The sequence below is a fragment of the Erithacus rubecula genome (assembly GCF_903797595.1).
Source record: "Erithacus rubecula genome assembly, chromosome: 3".
NCBI lineage: Eukaryota > Metazoa > Chordata > Aves > Passeriformes > Muscicapidae > Erithacus > Erithacus rubecula.
Window position 1 is genome coordinate 49,311,527 of NC_136689.1, and position 26,283 is coordinate 49,337,809.

Here is a 26,283-nt window from a genome sequence, read left to right on the forward strand (position 1 = left end):
AGGTCTGTAAGCAGACATAGCAACATATTGCTTGCTGAGATGCAAAACTGTTATACTGCAACTTGAGTTTGCCAAAGAGAGAAAGGATACTAAGAACCAGCATTTTTTTTTTTTTTTTAATATTCCAGTTGTGAATTCAGTTCTGCAGGAATACACACTTTTACATTCAGGGCTTGATGGGACCCCTCCTATCTGCCTCAATCTGCACCCACCAGTTGTTCTGTTCTATTCTTCAGAATTATAGTCTGAAGTGATGCATGACCATTTTGTATCACTTTATTACTATCCCAATAATTATCCTTAGTCTTAAAATGCTGTTATATCTCCCTGATGGCTACACTACTAAAGTGCTTTCAGAAAATTAATATAGTTTTCCAAATTTATTTATGCCTGTGAAACCATTCATGTTGTTAAAATTAGTATGTGTTTTTGCATTTTCAGATCTCTTTTCTCTTAGTTCCCATAATACTGTTATGGTTAGTTTTACTCTCCTTTACATATATAAAATGAAGAAGATGAAAAGCAAAGTACTGTGAATGGAAAAAATATGCAGAATTGAATGTTAGAATAAGGTGTGGTCCACAAATGAATTCAAAAATACATTTGAGTAAGTAAAGAATTCGATACAAATAATGATGTAGAGAGATTTTTTGGGGGGAAAGTGAGCAATCAAGTAATTAAAATTATACCATTAAGGATAAAATGCTTAAGAGGTTTATTTTTTTACAACTTGGAAATTGAAAATTTTGTAGATTTACCCACTATTGTTGATATATTAAAACCACTGCGCTATGTATTGGTCATAATAATGCTGAACATTGTGTCCTCAGTCTGAGTACCCATGCTAAAGACAGACTACAGAATCAATTCAAGAATATATGACTGACACAGAGCACTTACTGAACAAGGATGTTCCAGCTATTCTAGCATCTCAATCTGCAAGAAGTATGACACAGAAAACTATGATTAAGAGAAAGGCACAGTAAGACTGTAAGTTTAGGGAGTGTTACCTACAACTTCATGCATGTTTTTAGAACAGGCTTTTTATTAATTGAAACTATGAAACTATTTTTTCTTTTCAATCTTTGGACAACTATGTCTGACAATTGTAAGCTGTTTCTCATTAAAAAAAAAAAAAAAAGTAGACAACTTGTTGTTCTATAATACATTTGAGTCAAACACAGAACACCTAGCAGTTTTGGACCAGTATGTCCTTACTAAAGGCATGGCTGCACTTCAGCCAAAGGTACTTTTGTTATGTCATCCATCCATCCATAAATGACATGAACCTGCTATGAGTACGACTGATCAGTGTAACACATGATGAAGCTCAGTGTAGAATATGAAATTATCCCTCAACTTTGGTAAAGAATAAAGTCAGGCCATTTGCCTATCCTTAATCTAACATTCCAATATCATTCCAGTATTCCCATAATAGACTGATAGAAACACACAAGTAATAATGTAATAATTCCTCACTTTGAGTAAGGAAAGGTGCTGCTATTAAGTAGCGACAAACAGAAATAAAACATTTCACATCAGCTACTTGTAAAAGCATAAAACTTCACTGTTATCTACAAAGAGATACTCTGATTCTCCTTATTCCATTTTTCTCCACTGCTCTCCACAAGCATTTTTTCATGCTGCTCCCTGCTGCTGAAGGAAATAGGCTTCCTTTTAGCTTTGCCTTCCAAAGGAAACTCCCTCCTGATATCTCAAGGCTGCAGTATACAGCTCTTGCAGAATGCTGGAAGTGTCTGGGTACATTATCTGGCCTCTGCTACTCACAGCTAGTTGCCTGAATGATCCTTCTCTTCTTGTTTTCTGAGGCATAAGCTTCTTCTCACTTTGCCTTTTGAAGAATAAGGAACCAGCAGTGGAAAATGTAGGTTTCTCTGGAAATTTAGCAGCAGAGAAATGTAGTGCTTATTCCTCCCAGCTCTCACAACAGACAACAATTCATGCCACTAACTTGTGCTTTTATCACACTTTATTGTATCTTAGGCTTTACTGAAAAAGACAATTCCTGGAGAAAAGTGATCACAAGAAGCTACTACTAAAACAAAATACACTGAAAAAAAATTCATCATGCACTGTTGAGTTCTCAGAAGCTCAAAAAACATGAAAGTCTTAAAACCAGTTTCAACCTACAAGGTCATTTCACAATGTGCAAGGACTAGGCTCATGATTTTAAAAAACTTATCTTTTTGTGCTATGCCTCTTAATATTGTTTCATAGTATGTTTTAAAATAGATTTTTATCATATGAGAATGTATTCTCTTAATGTCTTTACATTCACAAGGTTTGCACAGAAACATTCTCTGACTTTTCCTTTCTGTCAGCTTCATAAAAATTCTGAGAATCTGGATGATTTCTCTACCACACAGGCAACTGGAATATTGAGCCTGAAGGGTTAATAGTGGATAAACTCATCTGGTACCTTTACAACCTAACTAGGAGAGATTGAAGTCTTAAACACAATTTATTAGACTTTGGTTTGTCTCCTTTCATATTCCTCTACCTTCTACATATGCTTTGCTTGAGTAATCACTTGGGTTTTCCTGATTTGTTGCCACACTTACTCAGAAGAATGACACCATGTCAGGCTTCAGAAGATGGATGAAGCAGAAATTCAGAAAAAGATGCTAAACAGTAAATATTTTGTTAAAGCCCACTAAACTCTGAAAGGCTTTTCAGATACTCACAATCATAGGATAGGTTTTCAATTGATGTATTTCCAATTGGTCTGTTTGTACATTGCAAGAGTCTGCATGTCAAAATAAGAAGCATTTGATTATGCTAGTGCTTTTTGATATATTAGTTAATTACAACAAGATCATATATAACAATGATCAGTTTCTGAAAAGTAAATTAATTTTTCTTTTAGGATTATTTTTCAAAATGCAATATGTTTCTCATAATGATAAATAATAATGATGAACCTCTGTGTTTAGTTTATTTATTGATACTAAATATTTGATCCTAAGGTACAAAATCTAGTAAAATCTTAAAAATATTCTGTCTGCTTGAGGAGATGTATATAGTAAACCCATCAGATTTGGCTACATTATGCATATGGTATGTGGCTTTTTCCATCATAGTTACTACTCTAAAATAATTTTAAAGATTGATTATGGTAGCATGGGACAAGAAATGTAACTCAGCATATTTTCAATGAAAAAACAATTTCTTAGTGTTTGCTTTTACAACATTAAAGTTTGATTAAGGTCATTCCTAATTTAAAAAAAAATCAAAACCAACAAACTCAGCACATCTTTTTAACGTCCTTTGACAGCTCAAAACATTTTACCAGTGCTGAAATACATAAGGATGAGCTAAACACTTACCCAGAACCACGTCCTCTTTCTAAGTAGGATGGTGTATATTATGCATTATTCCCACAGTAATTTTATTAGTACAACATAATTTGAAGTCATCCATTCATTAAGCCATAAGGAATAAAATTGCCAGGTCTCTGAGCTGCATTTTTTTCCTTGCCTCAAACAAGAGGAAAAAGAAAAAGAGGCAAAGACTGAAAAAAATCTTGTAAACCTTCTGCAGAGCTACAGCTCTTCCACACCTTGTCTTTCAGGAGCTTGAATGACAAAGAGAGGTATCAAGGGATCTTATTTGCTTTGATATTGATTTTAAAAGAAGTGAGGTGCACATGATAAGGACTCTGTCCATGTATATGCCTGGGTGCCCTCATGGAGGTGTAACTCTTGGAGAGCTTGAACAAATTGGGAATGAGAGAAAAAAGCAGAATTTTGTTTTAACCTAAGAGCATTTATACCTACAGAAACCAAGAGATTTATTCCAGTGAATTCTTATTGTTATAATGTCCTCAGTGGCCCTTGAAGGCTTAAAAAGTTTAGTGCCAATGACATCTTTTCCTGCAAGTCCTAAAATGTTGCTCCCCCTCCCTTTCATAGTGGGACAGGTGAGAGTCCTGCCACATGAGAATGAGTGACATGTGGCATTTCCTTGTAACCTGCCAGACAGTCTCTCAAAAGTATAGCTGAAAGAGCTCTGCTAGATTTAATCTACTAGTCATCTACCCTAGGCAGTGACAACCTTTTAAAATATCCTATTTTAAGAATTCCTGGCAAAAAAAAAAAAAAAAAAAAAAGAAGAAAAAAAAAAAAAAAGAAAAATAATAATTTAATTAATCTGTAGCACTGTAAATAAAAAAGACACAATATTTTCACCTCCAGTTTAATCTGAAATTAATAACAGCTTCTATTTTTTCTTGGCCACAGAAACATTCATAAGACTCAACCAGTCAGAGCACATACATATTTTTCTACTGGATTTCACTAATTTACATGCAGGAAAAATATATATGCTATATTCTTTCTTGAGGTAGCAGTACTTCCAGTTTCAAATTAAATTCCATAATAAAAATAATCAGATCATAAAGAGAATGGAATTTCAGACCTTAGTCAAATTTTATAACCCCAACAAGCTCTTTGGAATGCAAGAACTTCAAATACTGTGAAATAAAGTTTTTAAGTTGACAGGCTAAATCTCAAAGGATCAAATGATAACAAGTAAGGTTCTGGAGAAGGGCTTTCTGATCCCTGTTGTCACTCCCCCTCACCTGCCTTTTGCATGAAATGAATATGGAATGAACTGAAAATAGAACTTCCAGAGGCAGGCAGTGAGTCGTGACAGTGCTGACAAGCACCAGACAGGCATCATTGACATGGTGTGAGCTGCTGTGAATGCTCAGAGGAAAGGACCTTGCATGTTCTTGGACCTTTTGCTGCTGTGCTTAGATAATCTGAAGAGTAACTTGCAAATAACTGGGTTTTTAAAAAATGGTGTCTTGCAGAGCCTCTTTCAGAATCAGACAGATCAAATTCTTATTGGATTTAATTTGGCCTCAGATTTTGACTGATTTTGACTTAAGGACTGGAAGTGTCAGCATCATAGCCTTTCTGGGCTCTTTACAATGCACAAATTTCTACTGTTCTTAGTGTGAACTGAAGATACATGGCAGCTATCAAAGATCTCAACAACTCAAAATAAGATAATACCAGTTTTCCTATGAGACTGTATTAGTTTTGAGTGGAGACAAGATGTTATTTCGGGCTTCTGTGTGCTGAGAGTATGAACCATTACATACAATGGTAAAAAAAATTGATCTACTGTAATGTTTCATATCCCATTGCTAGTTCAGGGTGTCAGTGCAATCAGAACTGTAAGTCAATAAATTTCATGTTTGCTTATGATTATGGATATTTAAATCCCTGGTTAAACTTAACAAATGACAAAACCAGATCTGAGGTGCAAATTTTGATCTAAACTAAACTTGAGCTATTGAATATGATGCTGTCTTTTTACTCAGCTTCTATTGTAGTGATGTCAATGATACACAGAAAATTAATAATGTTATTTAAGAATCAAATTTCTTTTAAATTATGAATAATGCAAGGGTACGTTCTTTAATTTTACACCTACTACAATTTGCTCATCACTTTTATAACAATGCATATCCATTTTTATATATATGAAAATAAATTTCAGAGAAACTATTAAGAGTATTAGGAAATAATTCTACTTTGCAACACTTGAGTGACATAACTGAACATACAAATGTCTTTTCCATAGACAATTAAAATGAAAGGAAAATTTCCTCTTGTGCATTTAAAATATGATACAAGAAAGAGATATTAAAGGTACTATTAATATAAAAGCAACATCAGTACTGAATGTTATTCTGTTAATAATTTAAAAGGAATTTCCAAAATATTACTGAAATTTTTCAAGCTTTTAAAATTATTTTTCTTTAGAATTTGATGAAGATATATCCTTATGGTTTAAAGAAGTTCTGTAGAATTTGAATTTACTTTCAGGATACTGAAATTGTTCTGAGGACATATTCTGAGGACACCACATTGGACTTCAGACTATTTCCATAAAAATAACACACACTTTTAAGCATAAAAATAGCTAAGCTATTTTCTTCATTTGTTTGTACACGGCAAATGCCTGTACCTTAGTAAAGCTTATTTTCTCTGCATATTTGTCAATGGGAATTTAGCACCATATGCAAGGGAACTTTTAGGAAGCTGTAGTAACTGAGGAATAAGTAGTACATCTGTGTTAACAAACTAGAGCAGAATAAAAGATTCTATAAAGAAACAGTAAAATCAGAAGTAGTAAACGAGCACTTTTCTTTCTAACTTCTTGCAGAGGTAACAAGATAAGATATAAAACAAATATAATATTATCTATCTATCTATCTATCTATCTATCTATCTATCTATCTATCTATCTATCTATCTATCTAAAAAAGCATGTTTGCCAAAAATCTTTATCCAGCATTGGCTTAAGTCCTCTCCCAACCTCCATCTGCCTCAGTTATTTGATACATCTAACATCTCTTTCCTAAGTACAACCCTCTTTTGCTCACTCTTAGACATAATGATGGACTATCAATAGCACAAAGTAAAACATGAAAATCCAGGGGAAAAATTCTGCTTCGGAAAATCCAAATTTTTCCTCAGTCCTGCTGCATTCCCCTATCATATGACTGTTCAATGGCTCACCATTTACAAAAATCCTGGTTACATTTGCTCTGATTCATTATTACAGGAAAGGCAGGGAGGCCTAATACTGAAAATGCCTGATGAAGCCTTCAAAAAATCTAATGGACACTCAGTCTTTCTGCCAAAAAAGAACTTAAGATATTGTATCCAGCTGCTGAGCATGGGAGCAATAGGTGAGAGCAGTGTCTGCTTAGGATGATGTAAGTGAATTTTTCTTGCTGGGTGATTGTATTTCAGGTATTTACTGCTTCTGGATGGTGGTTTTTGTCAATATTTAAAAGCAAAAAACCTTGTTATAATTATGAAATAGCCTTGTAGAATATGATAACCTGCAACACTGATTAGAGATTCCTGATATGGGGAAGAAATAACACTCAAAATTCTAATCCAGGTACAGGCTGGACTATAATGCTTCCAGTAACATAATTATTTATTGTGAATAGCAAAATTAGCCAATATTATTAATATAATGGTATTTTAATCCTTATTTGCAGTAAGAAATAGAACTCTAAACTGCCACATTTATGAAGCCAAAAAAAATTTCGCTAAGAAAACAGCCTGCTGTAAGAAATATTATACAAAAAGAATGAAACAAACATCACATTCATAACAGCATTTTCCTGCAAACAACATCACAAAAGAACACTTAATACTGTACTGCTCAAAACTAGAAAGAAAAAGAAAATGGTAGAAGAGGTAAGTGCATTATTAGTGCTTCAAGTTTGTTCACCAGAAATCTAACTCAGGATCATCCTGCCAAATAAAAATGAAATGTTTTAATTTTTTTTTAATTCTTTGTTTTGTTTTGGTTTTTAGCTTGTTTTCACAGGGGGCTGCCAATAAAAAAAATCATCTCTCTCTCTCTCTCTATGTATGTATGTATATATATGCATATGTTTCACAGGCACCTAGGAAGGTATAGAAGGCAGATCTGTCTTGGGCTCAGTTGTGTGTCTTTGGGAGATGCTTTAGAAGATGAATGTTATTCCCCTGGGAATAGATATTCTTGTTTCTGTAAATCTTTATCACACTGCAAATTTGATTAACCATCACTTTTTTCTATCCCATAGCAACCAGCCTAAGTCTCCCAAAGATTCCTCTGCACCATATTATTCTTTCCCTGATTCACTACACTCAAGAATATCAGCCCTGTACTGCAAATTCCAGAATTGAGCTATTACTATTTTCACAGGTAATTATCTAAGTATCAGCACGAGAATGTTAAGAATGTTATTTTCTCCTGCTTGAAATCTCCTGCTAGTGCTCTGGGAAAGCTGATTCCACTTGGCAGTTTGTTTTAATGTATGTGCTAATACGCAGAAAATGAGATGTTAAAAAAGCAAAAAAAGGTTAATCAATGAAACCCTTATATTTGAAGGCATGCAATATAATGTTACATTATTTTGGATCTGCAAAAAGAAAGCAAAGTTATTTTTGCATTTTAAAATAATGAATCCCTCAAATTAATTGTACATTCATATACATCTTGAAAAAGACATAGGGGAAGTCATGACTCTAAACATGTTTTTCTTTAGTAAGGAAATACTCTGCAAAGGATATGTGTAGAACTCTGTTTTTCTCCTCATTGAAAAAGTATCTGTGTGGACACTGGTTACTGCTAAAATAAATAAATTTTACAGTGGTTTGCTCACAATAACAGAATTGAGATTTTTTTTTTCTCCTTACCAAATATATAAACTTAATGAGTAAGCTTTTTAAAGACAATATCATCTTCCATTCAGTTTAGAGAAACCAAACCACTTTGGTTAGTCTGTTTCACCTCAGTGCTCTTGTAATGCTGCTTCAGCAACATTTGGAAATGAAAACAATGTGCAAAAATGCCTGAAGGGAAACACCATCTTTTACAAGAACAGAGTAAAGGCAGAGCTAGCAACATACAACTAGAAAATGTTTTTCTACCCAAGTCAATTTTTGCAGCAGACTCACCACTTCCATCAAAAAAATACACAATACACACCATGCCTGATGCCATTTCAGGAAAGTACTTTGATAGAAATTGCTTTTAGTTCTGTCAGTGTCAGTAGAAAATGCCAAAATGCCAAAATACACATCACAGTTGTGCATGACTGTGCTAACCAAAAAAAGACAGTAAGGGCCAAGCTGACTTACAAGAGCTGCATTGCTTGTAAAAAATGGAAATTAATCCTTTGGGCTGGATGCCATTCTGTGTCATTGAAGCAAGCCTGGAGGTCAGCAGAAGCAACACGAATTTACAATGGCATGACTGAAAACAGAATCTTTCCTCTAGCACTTAAGTTTTATGCAGCATAAAATATGTATGAATGCTTGACAACTTTTCCTTTCATTATATTCAAAAGTGACTTTCTCTTCTCTCTAAAATAACACTATCAAACCAAGAGGGACTGCCAGAAATCTGTCACAGATAATAATCTATTTTCCAGGTTCCTGAGTAGCAATGAAAAAGAAGATATTGAGTGTCAGTTCCCAACACATAAATTAAAGTTCCACGCCTGTAATTAGGTCATGTTTCCCCCGAAGAAGAATTTTGCTTAATATTACAATGAATTTTAATTATTTTCTTGCAAGTTGTAGGCTAGAGATGTTGCGGAACACCTACTTGAGGATTAGTGATAAATAAGACTAAAAATTGTAAAAACTCAAATTACCTGCTAGGACATTTGCTCTAGAAAGACTGTTATACCTGGTTTTACTCAAAGAGCAAATGCTGCAAATGCTGACTTTAAAAGCAAAGAAAATTTTCCTTTCTTTCCCTTGCATTTGGATAAGATGAAAAGGTGAAAAGAGCACTGGCTGGTTTAATTTACATAGTTGATAGCTTCATACCACAGTGTTGTGCACACTGCTTGAAGACTCTGTACCATTTTTTCAAAACACTTTTACATAGTATATGCTCAAGACATTTGATCTCCCAATCTGTCCATAAACATTTTTCAAACTTTACAGAACCTGAATATTCTATGTTCTAACTGGAGACTGAACCTCTAGCATTTTTTCGTCTCCCCTCTTTTCTTTTTAAAAACCATAACAAACTGCTTTTTTACACCAGTAAAGTTTCATGCCCACCAAAGCATTTTCTAAAACAACAAATTGAGTAAATGAGGTGATGGCAGACCATTTTTCCAAATCTGAGAACTTCCCTTTGCTTAGACATCTGTAAGTCACCTCCTCTTCTTCACCTTCTCTGCTGTGGTTTCTTGAGTCTGAAACAAGGTATGATGTGTTTCTACCATCTTTGTGGCCAGACCCAAGGAATGATCCATTTCTGACCCCACTGTACAGCATGTGGAGATGCCTCTGCATGTCCTTCTTTGGGTCGCAGACACCTTGGGAATATTGTGACTCTAAAAGTGGGCATCTCTTCATAAAGTGGTGAATAATAATAATAATAATAATAATAATAATAATAATAATAATAATAATGTTACCTCATAACTTGTGATTTTTGCGCTTTTTAATCAATGACATTCAGAATATGTTGTGTGTGCAGTAGAAGGAACAGTGGAAGGAAAGGGGCATAAGGATCTGTAAGAGGGCAAATTCTTGCAGAGATGTGCTGGAGAGCAAGCTAGGCGCTGGCAGAGTAAGAACTGTTTTGTCCATGCTGTCTATTGTAATGGATGCCAGAACAGTCTAACTACTGAACTATTCCTGGCTGTCTGTGCTGATTGTGGAGAAACTATTGATCCCATAGGAAGATGATATCCTAGAAATGATGCAGCCTGCATCCAATGCGGACAGTTATAGCAACAAGACCTTGAGATGAAACAAGGAGCACCCTCCTGAATCCATTCAAATGGTTTTACTTTTTTACCAAATAATGATCTGTGAACTTCCTGCTTGTTCTAGTTGGCAAATTAGCTGAGTAAACTCTCTGACTGACACATGGCTATATGCACAATGGTACATATACATATGTACAGTGACTGCAACTGATACTATCCATTAAAAAGTGACTGCATTCCCTTTTACCTTCTGCTACTTCACTTACTTGTTTACACAACATTTACATAACACTTACTCACTTACAGAACATCATAACTGCCAAACTAAATAGGCAGTAACAGTATGTATTTAAGTAATTAGAAATGGTTAATCATATGCTGGGCTGTCAGATGTGTTTAATCATCTACTTCTCTCTCAAATAGAAGCAAAGTAAAAAACACACTTCAAATACATTTTGTACTTTTTCTCACTAGTTTGTAGTAAAACTTAAATCTGTTACAAGGTAAACTAAAGAGCTAAGACAGCACAAAGTCCAATCCCATTTCTCCAGTAGTACCAACGTGCAGAAAAGTTTACAGGAACTACTGCATCCTGTCATTAACAGCAATCCATATTTTTCTACAATTAGGAAGTGTAATGGTGCTGGGAGGTATTTGTGCCATTGCTGAAGACCTGTCTGACCTCATTGTGTGGTTGCCATCATGTTGCCATCTATGACAAACCATGGTCAGCACAGGTGTGGCAATCTTGGAAATGGGTTTTCTCAAGAACCACCTGTATGGAGGAAGAGGCAGAGATGACAAACTAGCATACTCAAGGAAAGCATCTAATATTTTGGATATGTAGTCTTTCTGATAATAGAAAACATTCCTTTCATTTCCCTTTATATTATATGAATATTTGTGGTATTGTTGTTGGGTTGTGCATAAACACAACAAATAACTATAATATAATAACTATATATAACTAATAACTATATATATAACTATATATATACTATATATAACTATAACTATATATATATAACTAATAACTATAATATATATAATAACTATAGCTTCACTCTCTATTGTATCCTTTTGTCTATTTCCTTATTATAATCTTAAAATAAAGTAATAATGGAATAAAAAGTCCCACATATTGACTTCAATCAGTACATGTAAATTCTAGAAGACTTTGAAATGTAAACTGAAGTATATTTTATAATGTCCTTTCCAACAACACCATCTTTCTGATCCAAGAGGTAATGCTGGTTTTAAATAAACATCCTTGGCTTGATAAACCAGTCTTTAGAGACAGGTTTCTTCGTGTTCTTTCACATTCAACAAAAATATGCTAGTAGAGAATCTACTGAAGTAAAAATCTGTTTCTTAAGGTAACTGCAAAATGTTAGGCACCTCTGTAGTATTCAGAGCTAAGGGGCCATTCATCAAAGTCAAAATCAAAATATTTAAGACTTTACTAGAACCAGATTAGTAATAACTGATGCAGGTGTAGTAAGAAGAGGCAACATGAAAAGCAAGAAAAGTTGAGTCCACTTCCTGTCAAACTTACTGAATTAAAAAAGAATTAGAAGGGTATGTTTCTACCTAGTTCTGTCCAGATCTACTCACATAAATTACACTAGGCTAGGATTATCATTTAACCACTGACTATTTCATGGTTTTTGTCCAGAAGGAAATTCAATGCAACATAGTAAATGTTCAAGTAGTAGTTGTAAAAAGCCTTAACTCATCTTTCATGCTAAAATAATGATCAGCAAAGGTCCCATCTAACTGTTCAACAGCCCAGAAGAAATAAGACCAAAACAAGTAAACTGAACTTCAGCCTCCTATATAAATTGAGAAAGCTTATCAAGGACAACACCCGGGTTTATTGATTCTTGGGTTTCTCCATCCTTGCCAAGTGTCAGTGCAACCAATAAAAGAGTTCCATTGTTCTCAGGGGAATATCTGGAAAAGGTAACATGCATGCTTTAGAATGCATAGCTTGTTGCTTTTTAGGCAATTATCCAGTGAAAGTCGGTGACTGATGAAGCAGAATTCAGAAACTCATGAACTATATTCATCAATTTCCTTAGACAATGAAAGCCTGCAATCAGGAACTCTATTTCTTGATCTGATTGGTTTAAGTCTACTGTAGTGAGATGCTAAACCAGACTACAGGAAAATGTGTGATAAAAAAATTATAACTACTACAAATATTTCTGTGTCAATTCTGCAGAATTCAAACTCACAAATGCCTATTCATGTAGCTGCATTCACTGCTTAAGGTCAATAGCCAAAAACATACAGAGAGAAACAGAGGGAAAATCTGTCTATCTGTGAACATTCTAAATTTTTAATATTCAGACTTGTCTGATTCTAAGTCATCATTCTGTCTTTCATGGACAGAATTTCTGTCTCTCAACTCTATCATGCTGACAAGTGCCTCAGGGGTATCTGCCACCACTTACTAACATTCAATGTATAACCTACTACCAGTAATATAATAAAGACCTGGTGGGAAATGTTATCTTCCCACAAGAAGTGCACTTGTGTTCTGTGTATACACAATCTCTAAGCCTTCATTTAACCACCAAGGCAAAAATACTTCTTGATTCTCACATCAAGTGCCCCAAGGAATTGTTGCTGGAAGAGTACCACTTTAGATCTGTCAGAGAAAGACATTTTATTACCTGAAGAATGCTATCTTAACCCAAGGTCTAAAATATAAGTGAACTGCAATTCAGATATCTTGAAATCTATCAGAAAGACAGAAGGGTGGAAAGCTTCCAAGGGATTCCACAGGGAGAAGGCTGATTTATTTAATACAGATAAATATGACAAAAAGATAGTCATATCCCTAGTTTTAATAAGTTTATGCTTGACAGGAGGAACCAAACTGAAGTCTTGAGCAGCAGCTAATACAAGATGTTAACTAATAGAGTTGGAGGAGGAAAAAAGAAGCTTCAAGCAGACGAATTCAAGTTAAAGGCAAGAAGTTTTGGACAATGGATATTTCTCTGTTTCTTATGGGCTGAAGGAGATTATGTCCTTTGCAATGACTTATCATCTGTACTATAGGGTAAAATCCAAGGGATCTTCATACACCATCTAGTATTTAAGTAGAGCAGAGAATGCTTAGATATGAAAGGTCAAAATTGCCTATGAAAAGATGAGTGAGAAAGTAAACAGAGGATAAATCAAGAGATTAGTTAAGAATCTGCCATCATGAAAACCCAACGTTTTTCTCAAGAGGCAGAGATATTCTATTCGATACTGAAAACAGAGATTTGAAGTTTGCTTTAAAAACACATTGTAAAGCCATTAGATGATTCCTCAGGAGTGTTGTTTGGAATTTTACTATTGCCTCTTCGAGCAAAACAATACTCTATGTGTTTTTAAATGTTATCCATTTTTTCCTGTGTTGAAAGCTTTAGAAAAGTTTGGTTTCCTTAGGAAGGAATTTGGGTTAAATTGCCAAAGCAGGTAGATAAAACTAAGTGGAAGGAAAGGAGGCAACTGAGACACAGGCTATGGCTGAACCCTGCACTGAGCTGCATTTCCATATAGCTTTGGGAAAAGTTTAATAAAAAGTTTTTATAGCCAAGAGACACTCGGGAGTATGACATTTTCCAGTTGCTGATTTTTCTGTGCTCAAGAAATAAGATATTAGCTTGTTGAAGCTAATAAATAAATACAACTTCATCAACAACTTATCCTAATTACAACATTCAAATATTGAGTAGATTCTTAGTATGTATTCAAACTAAACTGCTTTTAAACTGCAGCAGAATATCAGAAACCTTTAATATGCAAAACCATATAAGAAATCCGCTTTAAAAAAGTTTTAAAAGCAAGATCACATCTTTCTTGTCAGCCTAGCATTACTTCCATCAATCCTTTGTTTAAAACCAACAATTTCTAGAAAGTTTACCTGAATCTCATAATGACAAAACCAAAATTTAGTCCAAAACTATACAGAGCAGTAAAGATAAATCTCTCGAGTGTTTTCTGAGATTCTGTCCTATTAATAATACCAAAAATGGAGCATTCACAATTGTAAAGATACTAATCAAAGTTTACTTTGCAGAGAAAAAATCAATAGGATGTTTAACTCTTGATTTATGCACAAGCTTTAAGTATTTCACCTGTGTAATTCTGCACAGTCAGTAGCTTATTTTTTCTAATTAAATCTTTATTTCAGCTCTCAGTGGGCCTGATTTTCCTCTTACTAACAGCAAGTTTATTAATATAACTCTCATCAATCAAATGGTGGTAGCATTTTACTGAGATTAATGCAAGAAAAAAGCAAAATCAAAGTTATTGACTTTGTACAAGAGTTTGGCCAGTCTGTTCACAGCTAAGCAGTGCTTACTGGATGCTTAACAAAATGCTGGGCAGGGCAGGGATTTTTTACTGTTTAGAAACCTGTTTTGAAACTACAATTGGCAAGATGATGGAAAAAAGAAAACATTTTGCTCAGGAAGAAAATCAAGCAGTAAGTCTAACTACAAGAGCTAATCATCTTTTTCCTTTTCATATGTAATACAAACTGAAAGTTCACATGCATATTAATGTAAAATACTCTGTTACACTCAGCATTTTGTTATGAGCATCAGAATGTACACCTTATCAACACAGTAAAACATTTATTCCTGTTTTTAACCAGCTCTTTATTGTCTCTACCATTTACCTCTCTGAAGCTCAGGACAAGTCATGGACTAGTCATTTGGTCACTGTTAAACAACTTACAGCCAGGTAAATTAAAAACTGAAATTCTGGTTTGCAGGTCAACACAAAAGTCAGCTGCTTTTTAATTGTAACAGAAAAATAATACCTACAAAATACAATATATATAATCACCCCTGATTCTTTTATGCCCATGTAAAATAAATATGAAATGTTCATAATAAAGATAGATTTAATTATCAAATGTGTAGAGTTGAGGTTATGGTTTGAAAGTGACTGAAGGCATGAAAGGAGCAGCAAGGTAAACAGTATCTAACATAATTGAAGAAGAAAATAAAATGTATTTTGACAAAACCAGAAGTGATCTATAGAAAATTTTTTAGAAACTGCTGATGTAAATAACAACTATGTGTTTTTTTTAAGTAGTAACAATAAAGTGAGAGAGGTAACCAAGGCATGACAGAAAGTAGGAAAGTCTCATACTAAAGGTAATTTTGAACTCCAAACAATGAGTGAAGAAGCTTCAGATACACAAGACCATTTTAATAATTATAACAATGTTATGTTTTTTTATTTTTTCCAAGAAGAAAGTAATGGGATGACTTATCCTGCCAATAAAGATGAAGAAAATTGATCAAGAGACTGAGTGAATTTAATGAAGAATTGAATACAGTGAAATCTACAGCAGGTAGGGCATGCAGTTAAATAAATGAAGGTACAATTAAATGCCTTTTTGAAGAACAAAGGATAACATGAAATGAGACTCTTGCTGGGATCAGCTAACACCATGAAAAAATGATCCCTGACAAAAACTGAACAGACAGCAGGGGAGGATCTCTGGGAGATAAAGAAAACTGCTAAGAACAGACTGCCTGATGGCAGCTCTCCATTTCTCTGTTTTTAAATGCAAAGCAATGTCTGCTTCATGATTCCAATGAATCACCTACAATCATCCAAATGTTTTCCCACAGCATGCTCTGTAACCTCTCATGATCACTGTATTTACACAAAAGTTAAACGTTTTTGCATTCCTGCTTTTTATTTGATCCTTTTAGAGTATTGTATCCCTTCATTCACTGCACTTCCATGCATAATTATTTCACTTTTACTTTTGCAAAGCGTCATCAAAATATATAAAATTGCAGCTGCCTTTCTCTCTTAAACAAAATGCTGACATGAATTAGGTATGCGAGTTCTGTCAAGTCAACAAGAAAACCTTTTTCTCCTACTGTCTGATCCCTCCTAGCCATCAAGAAGCACTTCATAAAGCAGTAGTTAGGTAAGGAGGTTAGCTGTGCCCAGAAACCAGTGAGAAAAGTGGGAATTCAACTCATGTTTTTCAACAATTTGAAAAACTGGGAGGCTAGATTCTTCTGTTAATCTGAAATCTCTTCCTGCAAATTTAGAGCTCCCAGAGTCAGTACATCCTTAAGGTACTCAAGTGAAATTGTGACAAATAAAACCAGACAAACCAGAACTCTGTTCCATAAAAGTACCTTAACTGCAGAGCTGAGAAGGAACAAGACTCTGCCACCTGCACATCAGCTTACAGCTCTCCCATGTGAGTCCTACCACTCAGTACAACCACTGCTTCTATAACCAGCATTACACTGTGACCCAGAATGAAGTACTGATGTCCCCATGTTAACTTGAAAACTGACAACGCTGATAATGTGAGCAAGTTTGTAAATAATGAGAAGCATATCAAATAAAGACTCAGAGACTTTAACTTGCTCCTGGAAAAATATGGTACTACAGGTGGCAGGCAGCAATACAGCAGATATGAAACCCAAAGCAGATTTGCATCGAGGCTGTGGTTTTAGTTAGTCTAATATTTTGTGGTAAACAGGCTGCATTCCTCCCAGTAGAGTCTATTAATAACCTACAGAATTATTCATACCCTACACATGCAGAAGGCTGCACACTTGACTATATGAAATTCTCCTTTGTCAGAAAATAAAAATAGCCAGTGAAACGTGCACCTTTTATCAATAGGATTACAATGATCAGAAATCTTTGTGCCAAAGGCAGACAACTTTGACTTCTAGAAATCCTAGTAGTTTTATATCATGACATCCATGCAGAAGGGGGGAAAAAATGTTTGCAGCATTCTTTCTGCAGCCTTATATGGCAGATGTCATATTTTATTTTTCTATGTTCACACTCACAATTAATTTCACAGGCATTGAAATGCCTGTTGCAACAAAATAAATGAAGTATTGAAATAAATCTAAGATTTCGCGAGACAGCTATGCAGATCTAAAAAATCCATGCAAATAATTATGGTATTCTTTCCATAAAAAATAATGCATTTCTTTTTTTTTTTTTTTTAGGAGAGATTCCCTAATTATTGGAAAATATTAGTAGTGTAATTATTAGACTCCACCTAGAAAGAGAGTACACTCCCATTTTGAAACCAGATATTTTCACAGAGAAAACTGCAAGACACAAGGAAGGAAGAAAAAAAAAATGCTACCTCATAGATAAGGGGTGGGTGATTTCTTGACAGAATAAGATCATTCATATCTTTTTTTTTTTAATTCTAACAACTGTTTCAACATTCTCATGCCTCTTACTCAGTGAAACAGTAAATGATTTAATATAGTTGCAATATAAATTTTAACGTTTGTAAAAAATTGTTCCAGTCTTTAGGTACCTAACGATTACAAGCAACACCAACCAAAATGATACCAAACTGAAAGAACCCAAACTACACTTACCCGACGAGATGTCTATCCGGTTCTTCTTCACTTGGGTGACGTTGATATGGACACTGACTTTGCCCTCATTTACGTCAATCTCAATATTCCCCAGGTCATCTGCAAAGTTGCTGAAGAGAAGAAGTCCATTTGGGTTCCATGTCCGGAAAAGGAAACTGACTGAAAACAGATCCTGGCTTGGACGACCAGGAACCTCAAGGTAACTGGTGGCATTAAAGAAGACAGGCACTGTATGTGGCTCCACACAAGAAAAACTTAAATTTCCCTAAATAAAAGTCATACACACACACAAAGAGAAAAAGAGAAAAAAAAAAAATTGTTAGATTCCACTAAATTTATAGCTACCTCTAGAAAAGTATTCTAGATTTCATTCAATCAAGAGACTTCATGTGCTATTAATGTTATCATTATTGTTACTATTATAATAGTTGCTGATTTTTTCTATTTTTTCTAGCAGTGGTCCCATTATATTTCATACTGTACATGCACAAAATAACAGGCAGTTGGCCCTGAAGAGTTGTAGTCTAAGAAGAAGCTTAGATGAAAGCATTAATATTTCTAGTTAAAAGATAAAGAAATTAATCACAGATAAACTTGGGCTTGTCTGTGTTCCCCATGGAAACCTATAACAGAACAGTATAAAAAATGTGTGCAGATTTCCAAATACCCTGATATCAACGTGTCAACCAACACAATTAATGATGTTTCAAAATAATGATGTATAATACCTGAACATCAGCCTCTCTGTTATGTTTTCAACTAAATAATACTACATATGATAATGTTTCAATTCATGAAGTAGAAATATTTGAAGTAGCTGATCATAACCAACACCCAAAATTTCTGGATAGTAAATAATTTTGTCTGAAACAGAAACTGCAGTTTCTACACTGTAAATTATTATTCTTCAGGAAATAAACAACAGATCCAGTCAATTTTATTGATCTATGCAGCTTTAAAATGTATCTGTAAATCAGACTAGAATTAGGGACATGAAATTTTCTCTCTGGTTCTCATGTCATTTCTCAAAACAAAAGTCCAAATTAGGTAGGATATTGCCTTTTGGTAATCTTGGTAGGATATTACCTTTTTTTTTTTTCCTTAGAAATCATACTTTGTAGTAATCTATGTCCAGAATTAACTTATTATTGAATGAATGCAAATATAAGAGGAAAACTTCCTCTGCTGAAGAATTCCTATAATATGTGGCAAAGTGAATCCTGTCCTATGGTTAGGCTTTCTCATGCACTGTTGCAAGTGGATATTATGTGGCAATTTTAGTTCTATTTAGGAAGAAATAATTTTATCTGATGCAGTACAGAAATTATTACTAAATTCAAGATAGCAATTACTCTGATATTTATTTGTATATTTAAAAAAATATTAAGGCTTGATCAACATTTTTGGAGGTACATAGATGTTTAGAGATGTGGTCCACCTAAGCAGTGTTCAGAATCCCAGTAGAAATCAGTCATCATCTTTATTGAATAACTATTTTTAAATTCCATATTACTGGCTTCCTGATTTAGGCTTTTATGTCACATTTCTGTATTCATAGTGCATAAGTGTATCTGACAGTTCATCTTGAGGGAAAGTAGAGAATTTGGAAGCAAGATAGGAACTTTATGTCTGAAAATGTGTGGGAGGAAAGACCTAAGAAAATTTGATGGATTACATCAATAAGCAAGTTTTAGCACTCATTTGCCAATGTCCAAACCCATCACGTTTTAAAAGAACATCACATCAGAGAACAGCTTATCTGTATCGTAGTGAAATACAACTGCTCTGGCAGATTCAGCCTCCTATATTGGATTTCCATGTAAAAAAACAAATGAATAAAAATAATATTTTCTTCAGCACTGAGATAAATACTTTGATTACTCTGCATAACAACCTCTTTTTTCCTGCAGACATCCAAAGTTGTACAGAGTCTACCTCTAAAGGCCAGTAGAATTAGCAGTAATTCTACTATCAAGTTGGCAGCCTCTCTGATAATTTAAGGAACACTGATGTTTCCAGTAATCTGGAATTAGATATTTCTTTAAAGTGATCTCCTATATTTGTTCTGAAGTTTTATGATCAAATCTCAGCATTACAAATCACATGCTTTTCCTGTGCCCAAGTTCCAAGGATTAAAAAAATATAAATCCAAGGAACTGGGAAAAAAAAATAACTGACACAACTAAAGACAGCTTTTAGATAATTATGTGATAAGAGAAATTACAGCTACTTTATGAGTAAAGACTAAAGACTTCCCTGCTAAACTGCTTGTCAATTCTGTTTTTTTGTGGTTTTGCTTTGCTTTTTGTTTGGTTTGGTTTTTTGGGAGTGGTGAGTTTAAAAGTTGCCTAGAGATATTTAATTTTTCATTTTTAACCAAGTAAGCATGAAATCAAAATAGTCAACTCATTTGTTTGAGTAGTTTCAATCTAAGCATTTCCAAGTTTGCTACAGAATACTCGTGCTTAAACAACAAATTTTACCTATAGTAGAAAAAAGGTGGAGAGTGTCTGAAATACTCTCTGTAACCCTTGGTTATCATTCTCAGTGTAATGGTCAACCATGCATAGAAAGAACTTCTGTTACATAGTTAAGGCGGTCCTGCATACACACAGAAGGATTGATCATTTTTTGAGAGAGGTCACCTAATGGTTCAGTCACAGGTACCAATTAAGTAGGGCTCAGAGAGCATCCTGTTAGACTTTTAAGAGTTTCTTTTGCTGCCTTGTTGCCAAGAGGAAGTAACGATTTCCTCCTTACAAGAAGGCTTTTGTATCCAATTGACACTCTCCTGTCATCCTGATGCTTTGGATACTTGCATGTATAACACTTATTAATGTTAACACTGAATGCATTCAAATCCTTTTTCACATCACTGAATGCATTTCCTACAAACAGCCTAGCTGCATTAAAAATTTCTTGAGATAGGAATAATTCTAATTTCCCTGCTAGTTAGCATTTTCCCTACTGAGCTATTCAGATTAATATGAACTGGGTTATTGAACCCTTCTATGAAAGTAGTTCACAAGATGACTTCTCTTTTAAGTACAGCCCATCTTATATAGATTGCTCACTAGTTCTAAGTCAAGAGTTCAAGTTAATCTGCAGCTTGTCTCTGCAACAGCCTCTTAATTTTTCAAAGAGAATATAATTTTCTGTAGACTCAGTGACTTGTTGAATAGCTTTCTGTGCAATGACATCTGGAAGTCAAATATATACTGCACATTTATATTGAAACTCTTAGTCTTATTAGAGAATTTTTTTTAATACCACACTGACAGGGAAAAGGTAAAAACAATTTGTGTATCTTGAGCTGTGCACCATGATCTTTCATCTACGTGGCAAATTAGATTCATGTTTACTTATAAATCAATTTTGCCTTTCCACATTCAAACATAATCCCTTGTGTAAAATACTACTGTAAATACCTTTCCCAATTAAAAGACCTACTGGCTGAATAGGAAACTCCCAAAAGACAGGTAATAAGTTTACTAAGACTATATTACCTGTTAAATCAGGATGGATCATACAGTGTGGGCAATGAACTATACACGTATGCCATCTTAAATATCACAAAAGAATCAAAATAATTTTTCCCCTTTACATTCTGAATCTAAATCAAATGTGTTACTAAAGTCAGGATTGGACTTTATTTAAATTTAAAATGCTTTTAATTTGTCTTTTCATCCTTATTCCTCAATGAAGCGCAAGGTGCTTGGTGGTGATTTTTTGTTCATAACATGTATGTATATGAGACTTTTTTTCCTTAAATTTAATTTTGTTCAGAGAAAAATAAAGACCATCATCTTGTTATCTCTGATTTTCTAGGCCTCCTCATTTTGCATAATTCATTTGTCAAGTCCCTTTCACTGCGTAACTTCTGAAATTCAACTGTCTTCATCTAAGAATATTATTTTCTTTTCTTTCACACCCCTTTAAAATCCTTCTTTTCTCTGAATTTATCCTTTCTTTGTAATAGTTCTCATGATCACATTGATTGCTTCTATTCAGACTCATTATGGTGTGTGTGTTGTGCTTTTAAGATAATACTGTGTTTGAGGGAAGATATGTGTCTCCTCTTATGTGTTTGTACAGAATCTCCTACAATGGAGCTTTGATCTCTTTTGGATTGCTTGAGTGCCATCATCAAAAACACACTTAACAACAACAACAGTAGTTTCAAGAAAGTCTATTTCTCTTGCTAAATCAGGCTAAAAACTAGGAGAAAAATTTTTTTGTAAAAAACATATAAATCCATGTTGATTCAGTTAGAGTAAAATGGATTTAGTTTTCCAAGAGCTGAAGCAATTTAAGTATTTTTACTGAAAACAAAGTTCACTTCTATTTTTCTAGATATCCTCAGAATTGGAAATCAACAAAACCATCAAATAAAATTGGCATATCACCTCTTGATGTGGCACTAATACTGCTGGAGCTCCTTGTGAGAATTTTATTTTCATGTTACAGGCAACAGAATTTTAAAAGTAAAGAAACAAAGAAAGAAACAATCAGAAATATGATTTTACAGAGGCTTTGCATGTCTGCTAGCTATGTCACACTTTTGAGAGGCTAGGGCTCCAAAGAACGGGATTTGCACTATAGGAACTTCTTAAGCAACACTTCTGTTCAGAAAGAGGCTTTAAGAATACGTCCTACTCACTTGCAGAGAACTTGATTGAGCAAAATGGAAAGATTGCTTCTCTACAAAGATTATTTTTTAAACCAGGAATTAATCTTTCAAAATCATGGTTATGTTAAAGATGAAAATGCCCTGCAGGAAGGAAATCTCATGAAATTATTAAAAAACAAAAATTAAAAATGTAAAGTTTCAGGAGATTAGATTGAGTTGAAAAAATTATGAAACCGGAATCTTAATGAAATGAATATATATTGTACTCTTTGCCTTTGACAATACTAATGAAATTTATGCATAGAAAAGGTTATAGATGTCAGGTTTTTATAGGCTTATCAGTTCCATAGGCAAACATCACAAACTCATGATTATCCTTTGGATTTCCTTGACCATTTAGTCATAATGTTCATACAATGATAGAAACTTCAGTTTTACTATCCAAGGATAATCCTTTGCATGACATCATCACTCCATATAGCTTTATAATTTATTACATAAAGGAAAATGAAATTGTGTAAGTGTACATATTGTTAGCAGGAATTTGTGAAGTGTGTAAGCTTGTACAGAAGAAAGCCTTGAAAACTTATTCAAACCATTTTAAACTCACAGCTATAATACGTTTATTCCTTATCCACATTGCCTTTATATGCCAGGAAGCACTTTCAGAACACTTAGAACTTTAAAAATGCAAAAATTAAAATACATTCTTTCTTAATCACCCTGCCCATAAAGCCACAAGTCTGAACATGAAAGCAGCTATGAACACTTAAGCAACAGCAAAAATAGAGTAAAATGCTAATAAGCACTGTAATGTTAATAAGCAAATAATGATTTTCAAGTATAATATCTTGAGGTTTTTCAGATGTATCAGAAAAGACTGTAGAAGCATTCTCATCCAAAGACTTTTGCACTCCAGCAATCCAACTAGCTCAGCAGGGATGGAATGTTACCAGGATTTAAAGCCACAAGAAAGCTGCAATTCATTTAATAATAAATCTTGTCTGCACTGGTTTTGGACTACTATAATTTTAGAAGAAAGGGAAAAAGCACTTACTGCTTCAGTTGATTTTCTTTAAAAAAACCCTAAAACCAGAAATATCTGACAGACACTAAAGGTTAATTTTTAAAAGAAGAAACAAAACCCCAAAAATAAAATGCTCATACATGATAATAAGTTTTTTTTTAAGCCACAAATGTACATACAGTAAGATCTTTGGGTTTGTGGTAAAATTTGCAATTTTTTTTCATATTATTGCAGTGTAACACAAAACTATCAGCTACACACCCTCAAAAACCTTCCGGTTTTCTTTAAAAAGAGAAGCAGAAAGGTAGATGACCATGAAATTATGATCTTACCACATTTGAAGGTTCCAATTTCTTCCTCTTGGCAAGGTCAGTGATATTATTGCCATTGTAGTTGATGGTCTCCATGCAGCCCTTGAAATTTTTCCTACTGTTAGAACTTGGCTTGCCAGAAAAAGGCATGCCTCCAAATGTTATCTTCAAATGAAACAGAAAAATGGTAGATAGTTACTGAATGGGAAAGACTTCTAAAGAATTTTGTTGTACTTTGATTTCTTTGAACAACCACGGCAAAATAGAGAGCTGGCAGCATTGTTTACAGAAAAAGGATGTATCAAAATAAATACTGCATAAGCAGAAAAAGAATTTTAATTAATTTTTTTTATGGTAGCCAAACCCAAGCATTATTCTAATTGGCCAAACAGTGAACAGAAATAAAATAAGCATTTCAAATGAAGAAATTTGGACAAATATCCATCACAGTATTTTACTAAATTAGAGTAGGCATAAAATTAGCCAGATAGTCTGATTTAAAACATTCACTCAACTCTAACCTTGTGCCAGACTACAGCACAGCAGTAGTGGGCAACAATGTGGCATGTTATTTTGCTTTAATGCTTACATATCTATTTCATCCAGAAGAATTTACAGAATCACGCAGTTAAAGATGCAATCCTCTGGTAGACAGAGGGATATCTCACTACCAAGAACATGCTTTTGTCATGCAGCTATACTCAAAGAGGAGCTATCCCTTGATTTATCTGGTGAAATCATCTCCTTAGAGAAGATTAAGACAACTATTGCAAAGACTCAGTCATCTCAAATAGGAATTGGTTTTTGTCTTACAGTTGAATGTCATTACTCTGGGTAATTGATTCTGGGTCATTCATAATCTATAGTGCTAAAAAACTTAGAAACCCAAATATTTACAAACTGCAAGTGCTCATCTTTGATGAATTCTTTCTCTGTCACTCCATAGAGATGATAAAGGTCTCTGCCACATGATTGTTCTTTATGGAAATGATTGGAAGTGAAAAATGTTACATTAATGTTTTGCAATCCAAATGCCAAGAATAGGGGCTCATGAGATTAAATGATGGCATAAATGATAATGACACCTTGTTTTCCTGCCCCACAGATGTTCAGAAAAATATCAATTTGTAGTCCACTGCTAAGATTTGGCAGATCAAAGCTTTTAAACATTATTCATTGTAAATTCCATTTATTGTTACCAACAGCAGGAAAACAGAGCTCTAGGCAGACATTTCCAATTTAAATGCATCAGATACCAGTTTCCATCCCAAAGAGGATCTTCCTCTTGGCATATACAAAGAACTAAAACTATACATCTGAACCTAAAACATTTATAAACCACACACCAGCTTTTGGTATGTAAAAGTCTTGTGGGGACTTCCTCAGGTATTGCACATTGATATGAGTTGACTTCAGAGAATGTACATCTCTTCACATGGAGAATGAGACTGTAATACTTTAATGCTCATCAAATATTTTATGCATGTTAAAATCATGTGTTTGGATTAAATCTAATGTAAAAATTGAAGAATTTTGCAGAAAAGAAGAAAAAGCAAAAAACACATAACATGACAGTGAGTTAAAAGCAACTTACTGGACTACTTTTTTATCTTGAAAATGCAATCAGAACTAATGTTTATTCCTCTTTTGTGTTTACTTAACTTTTCTGAAAGAGACTAACCTAGATACTGTTTTGTCTATGAAAAATAGTTTTGATTCTTTGGGCTTTATTCCCTGTTAATCACAAAGACAACACCTTTAAATTTAGTCTGTGGTGTCTAGCTCCAAAAACAGTGAGATAATAGTGAGGAAAGGAAGGGGAAAAGATTAAGTCTCTGGAGTTTATATGAATCACAGAAATGTGCACACACACACACACACTTAAACAAGCTCAGTTAAACACAAGGAGATCCATGTATATGGAAAATGAATTGTATATTTGAGAACTGCCAGTGAGTCCTTTTATGCAGAGAGGATGGGAAGATGAATACACTGATTTCAACTCTTACTAGGGATACACTTTTTATATGCAATATGTTTGCTATGTAAGCATGCTATACAAATATAAATATAAATATAAATATAAATATAAATATAAATATAAATATAAATATAAATATAAATATAAATATAAATAAATATATGTATATATATGTATTTATGGATGTACACAAATTGTACAACCCTGGATTATGGCATTCAGTCTTTTTCTGTAGTTCATTCACTTGAAAGCTTTTAATAAAATCTACTTGTATGAGTTTTAAGTAGCCTAGTTCCGATCTTCAGTTCTCGATAATTAATAGAGTTATAGGCAAATTTGCTTGTTATTTTCTCATTGGAGCTGCCAGCAAATAATGTATTTGTAAACATTTTTTTGAATTTATCAAGTATTTGACTACAGTTATAAATACAGCTTTCAAACATTCATATATTCTTGGTAAAAAAAATGTAAAAATATAAATACAGAAGTTAATTCAAACTTTTTTCTATGACATCATTTATATTTGCTTAAAATTTTTGCATTTGTATTATCTTAAAAAGTTGTAAGGGTGGAAATTACATATTTGGTGCAGCCAACTAAATTAATTCTCATTAGAAACAGTAAAGAGTGTAAGAAAATATTATATAAAGAATGCAATAAC

General features: G+C 33.8%; 1 protein-coding gene and 1 long non-coding RNA gene across 2 annotated transcripts in view; one reads left to right on the forward strand and one right to left on the reverse strand.

Moving 5' to 3' along the window:
- The window catches only part of CNTNAP2 (contactin associated protein 2), a 1,078,336-nt gene that overhangs the window by 556,091 nt on the left and 495,962 nt on the right, over positions 1-26,283 (reverse strand). The window contains exons 8-9 of the mRNA XM_079302400.1: positions 23,663-23,806; positions 17,674-17,938 (exon numbers count right to left, since the gene is read on the reverse strand). Of these exons, the coding sequence (XP_079158526.1) occupies positions 17,674-17,938; positions 23,663-23,806 (409 nt within the window). The remainder of the gene's footprint in view (positions 1-17,673; positions 17,939-23,662; positions 23,807-26,283) is intronic.
- LOC306800365 lies at positions 1,758-17,952 on the forward strand. Its single transcript, XR_013773817.1, has 3 exons — positions 1,758-1,885; positions 15,538-15,641; positions 17,768-17,952. It is a non-coding gene; the product is annotated as an uncharacterized lncRNA (long non-coding RNA).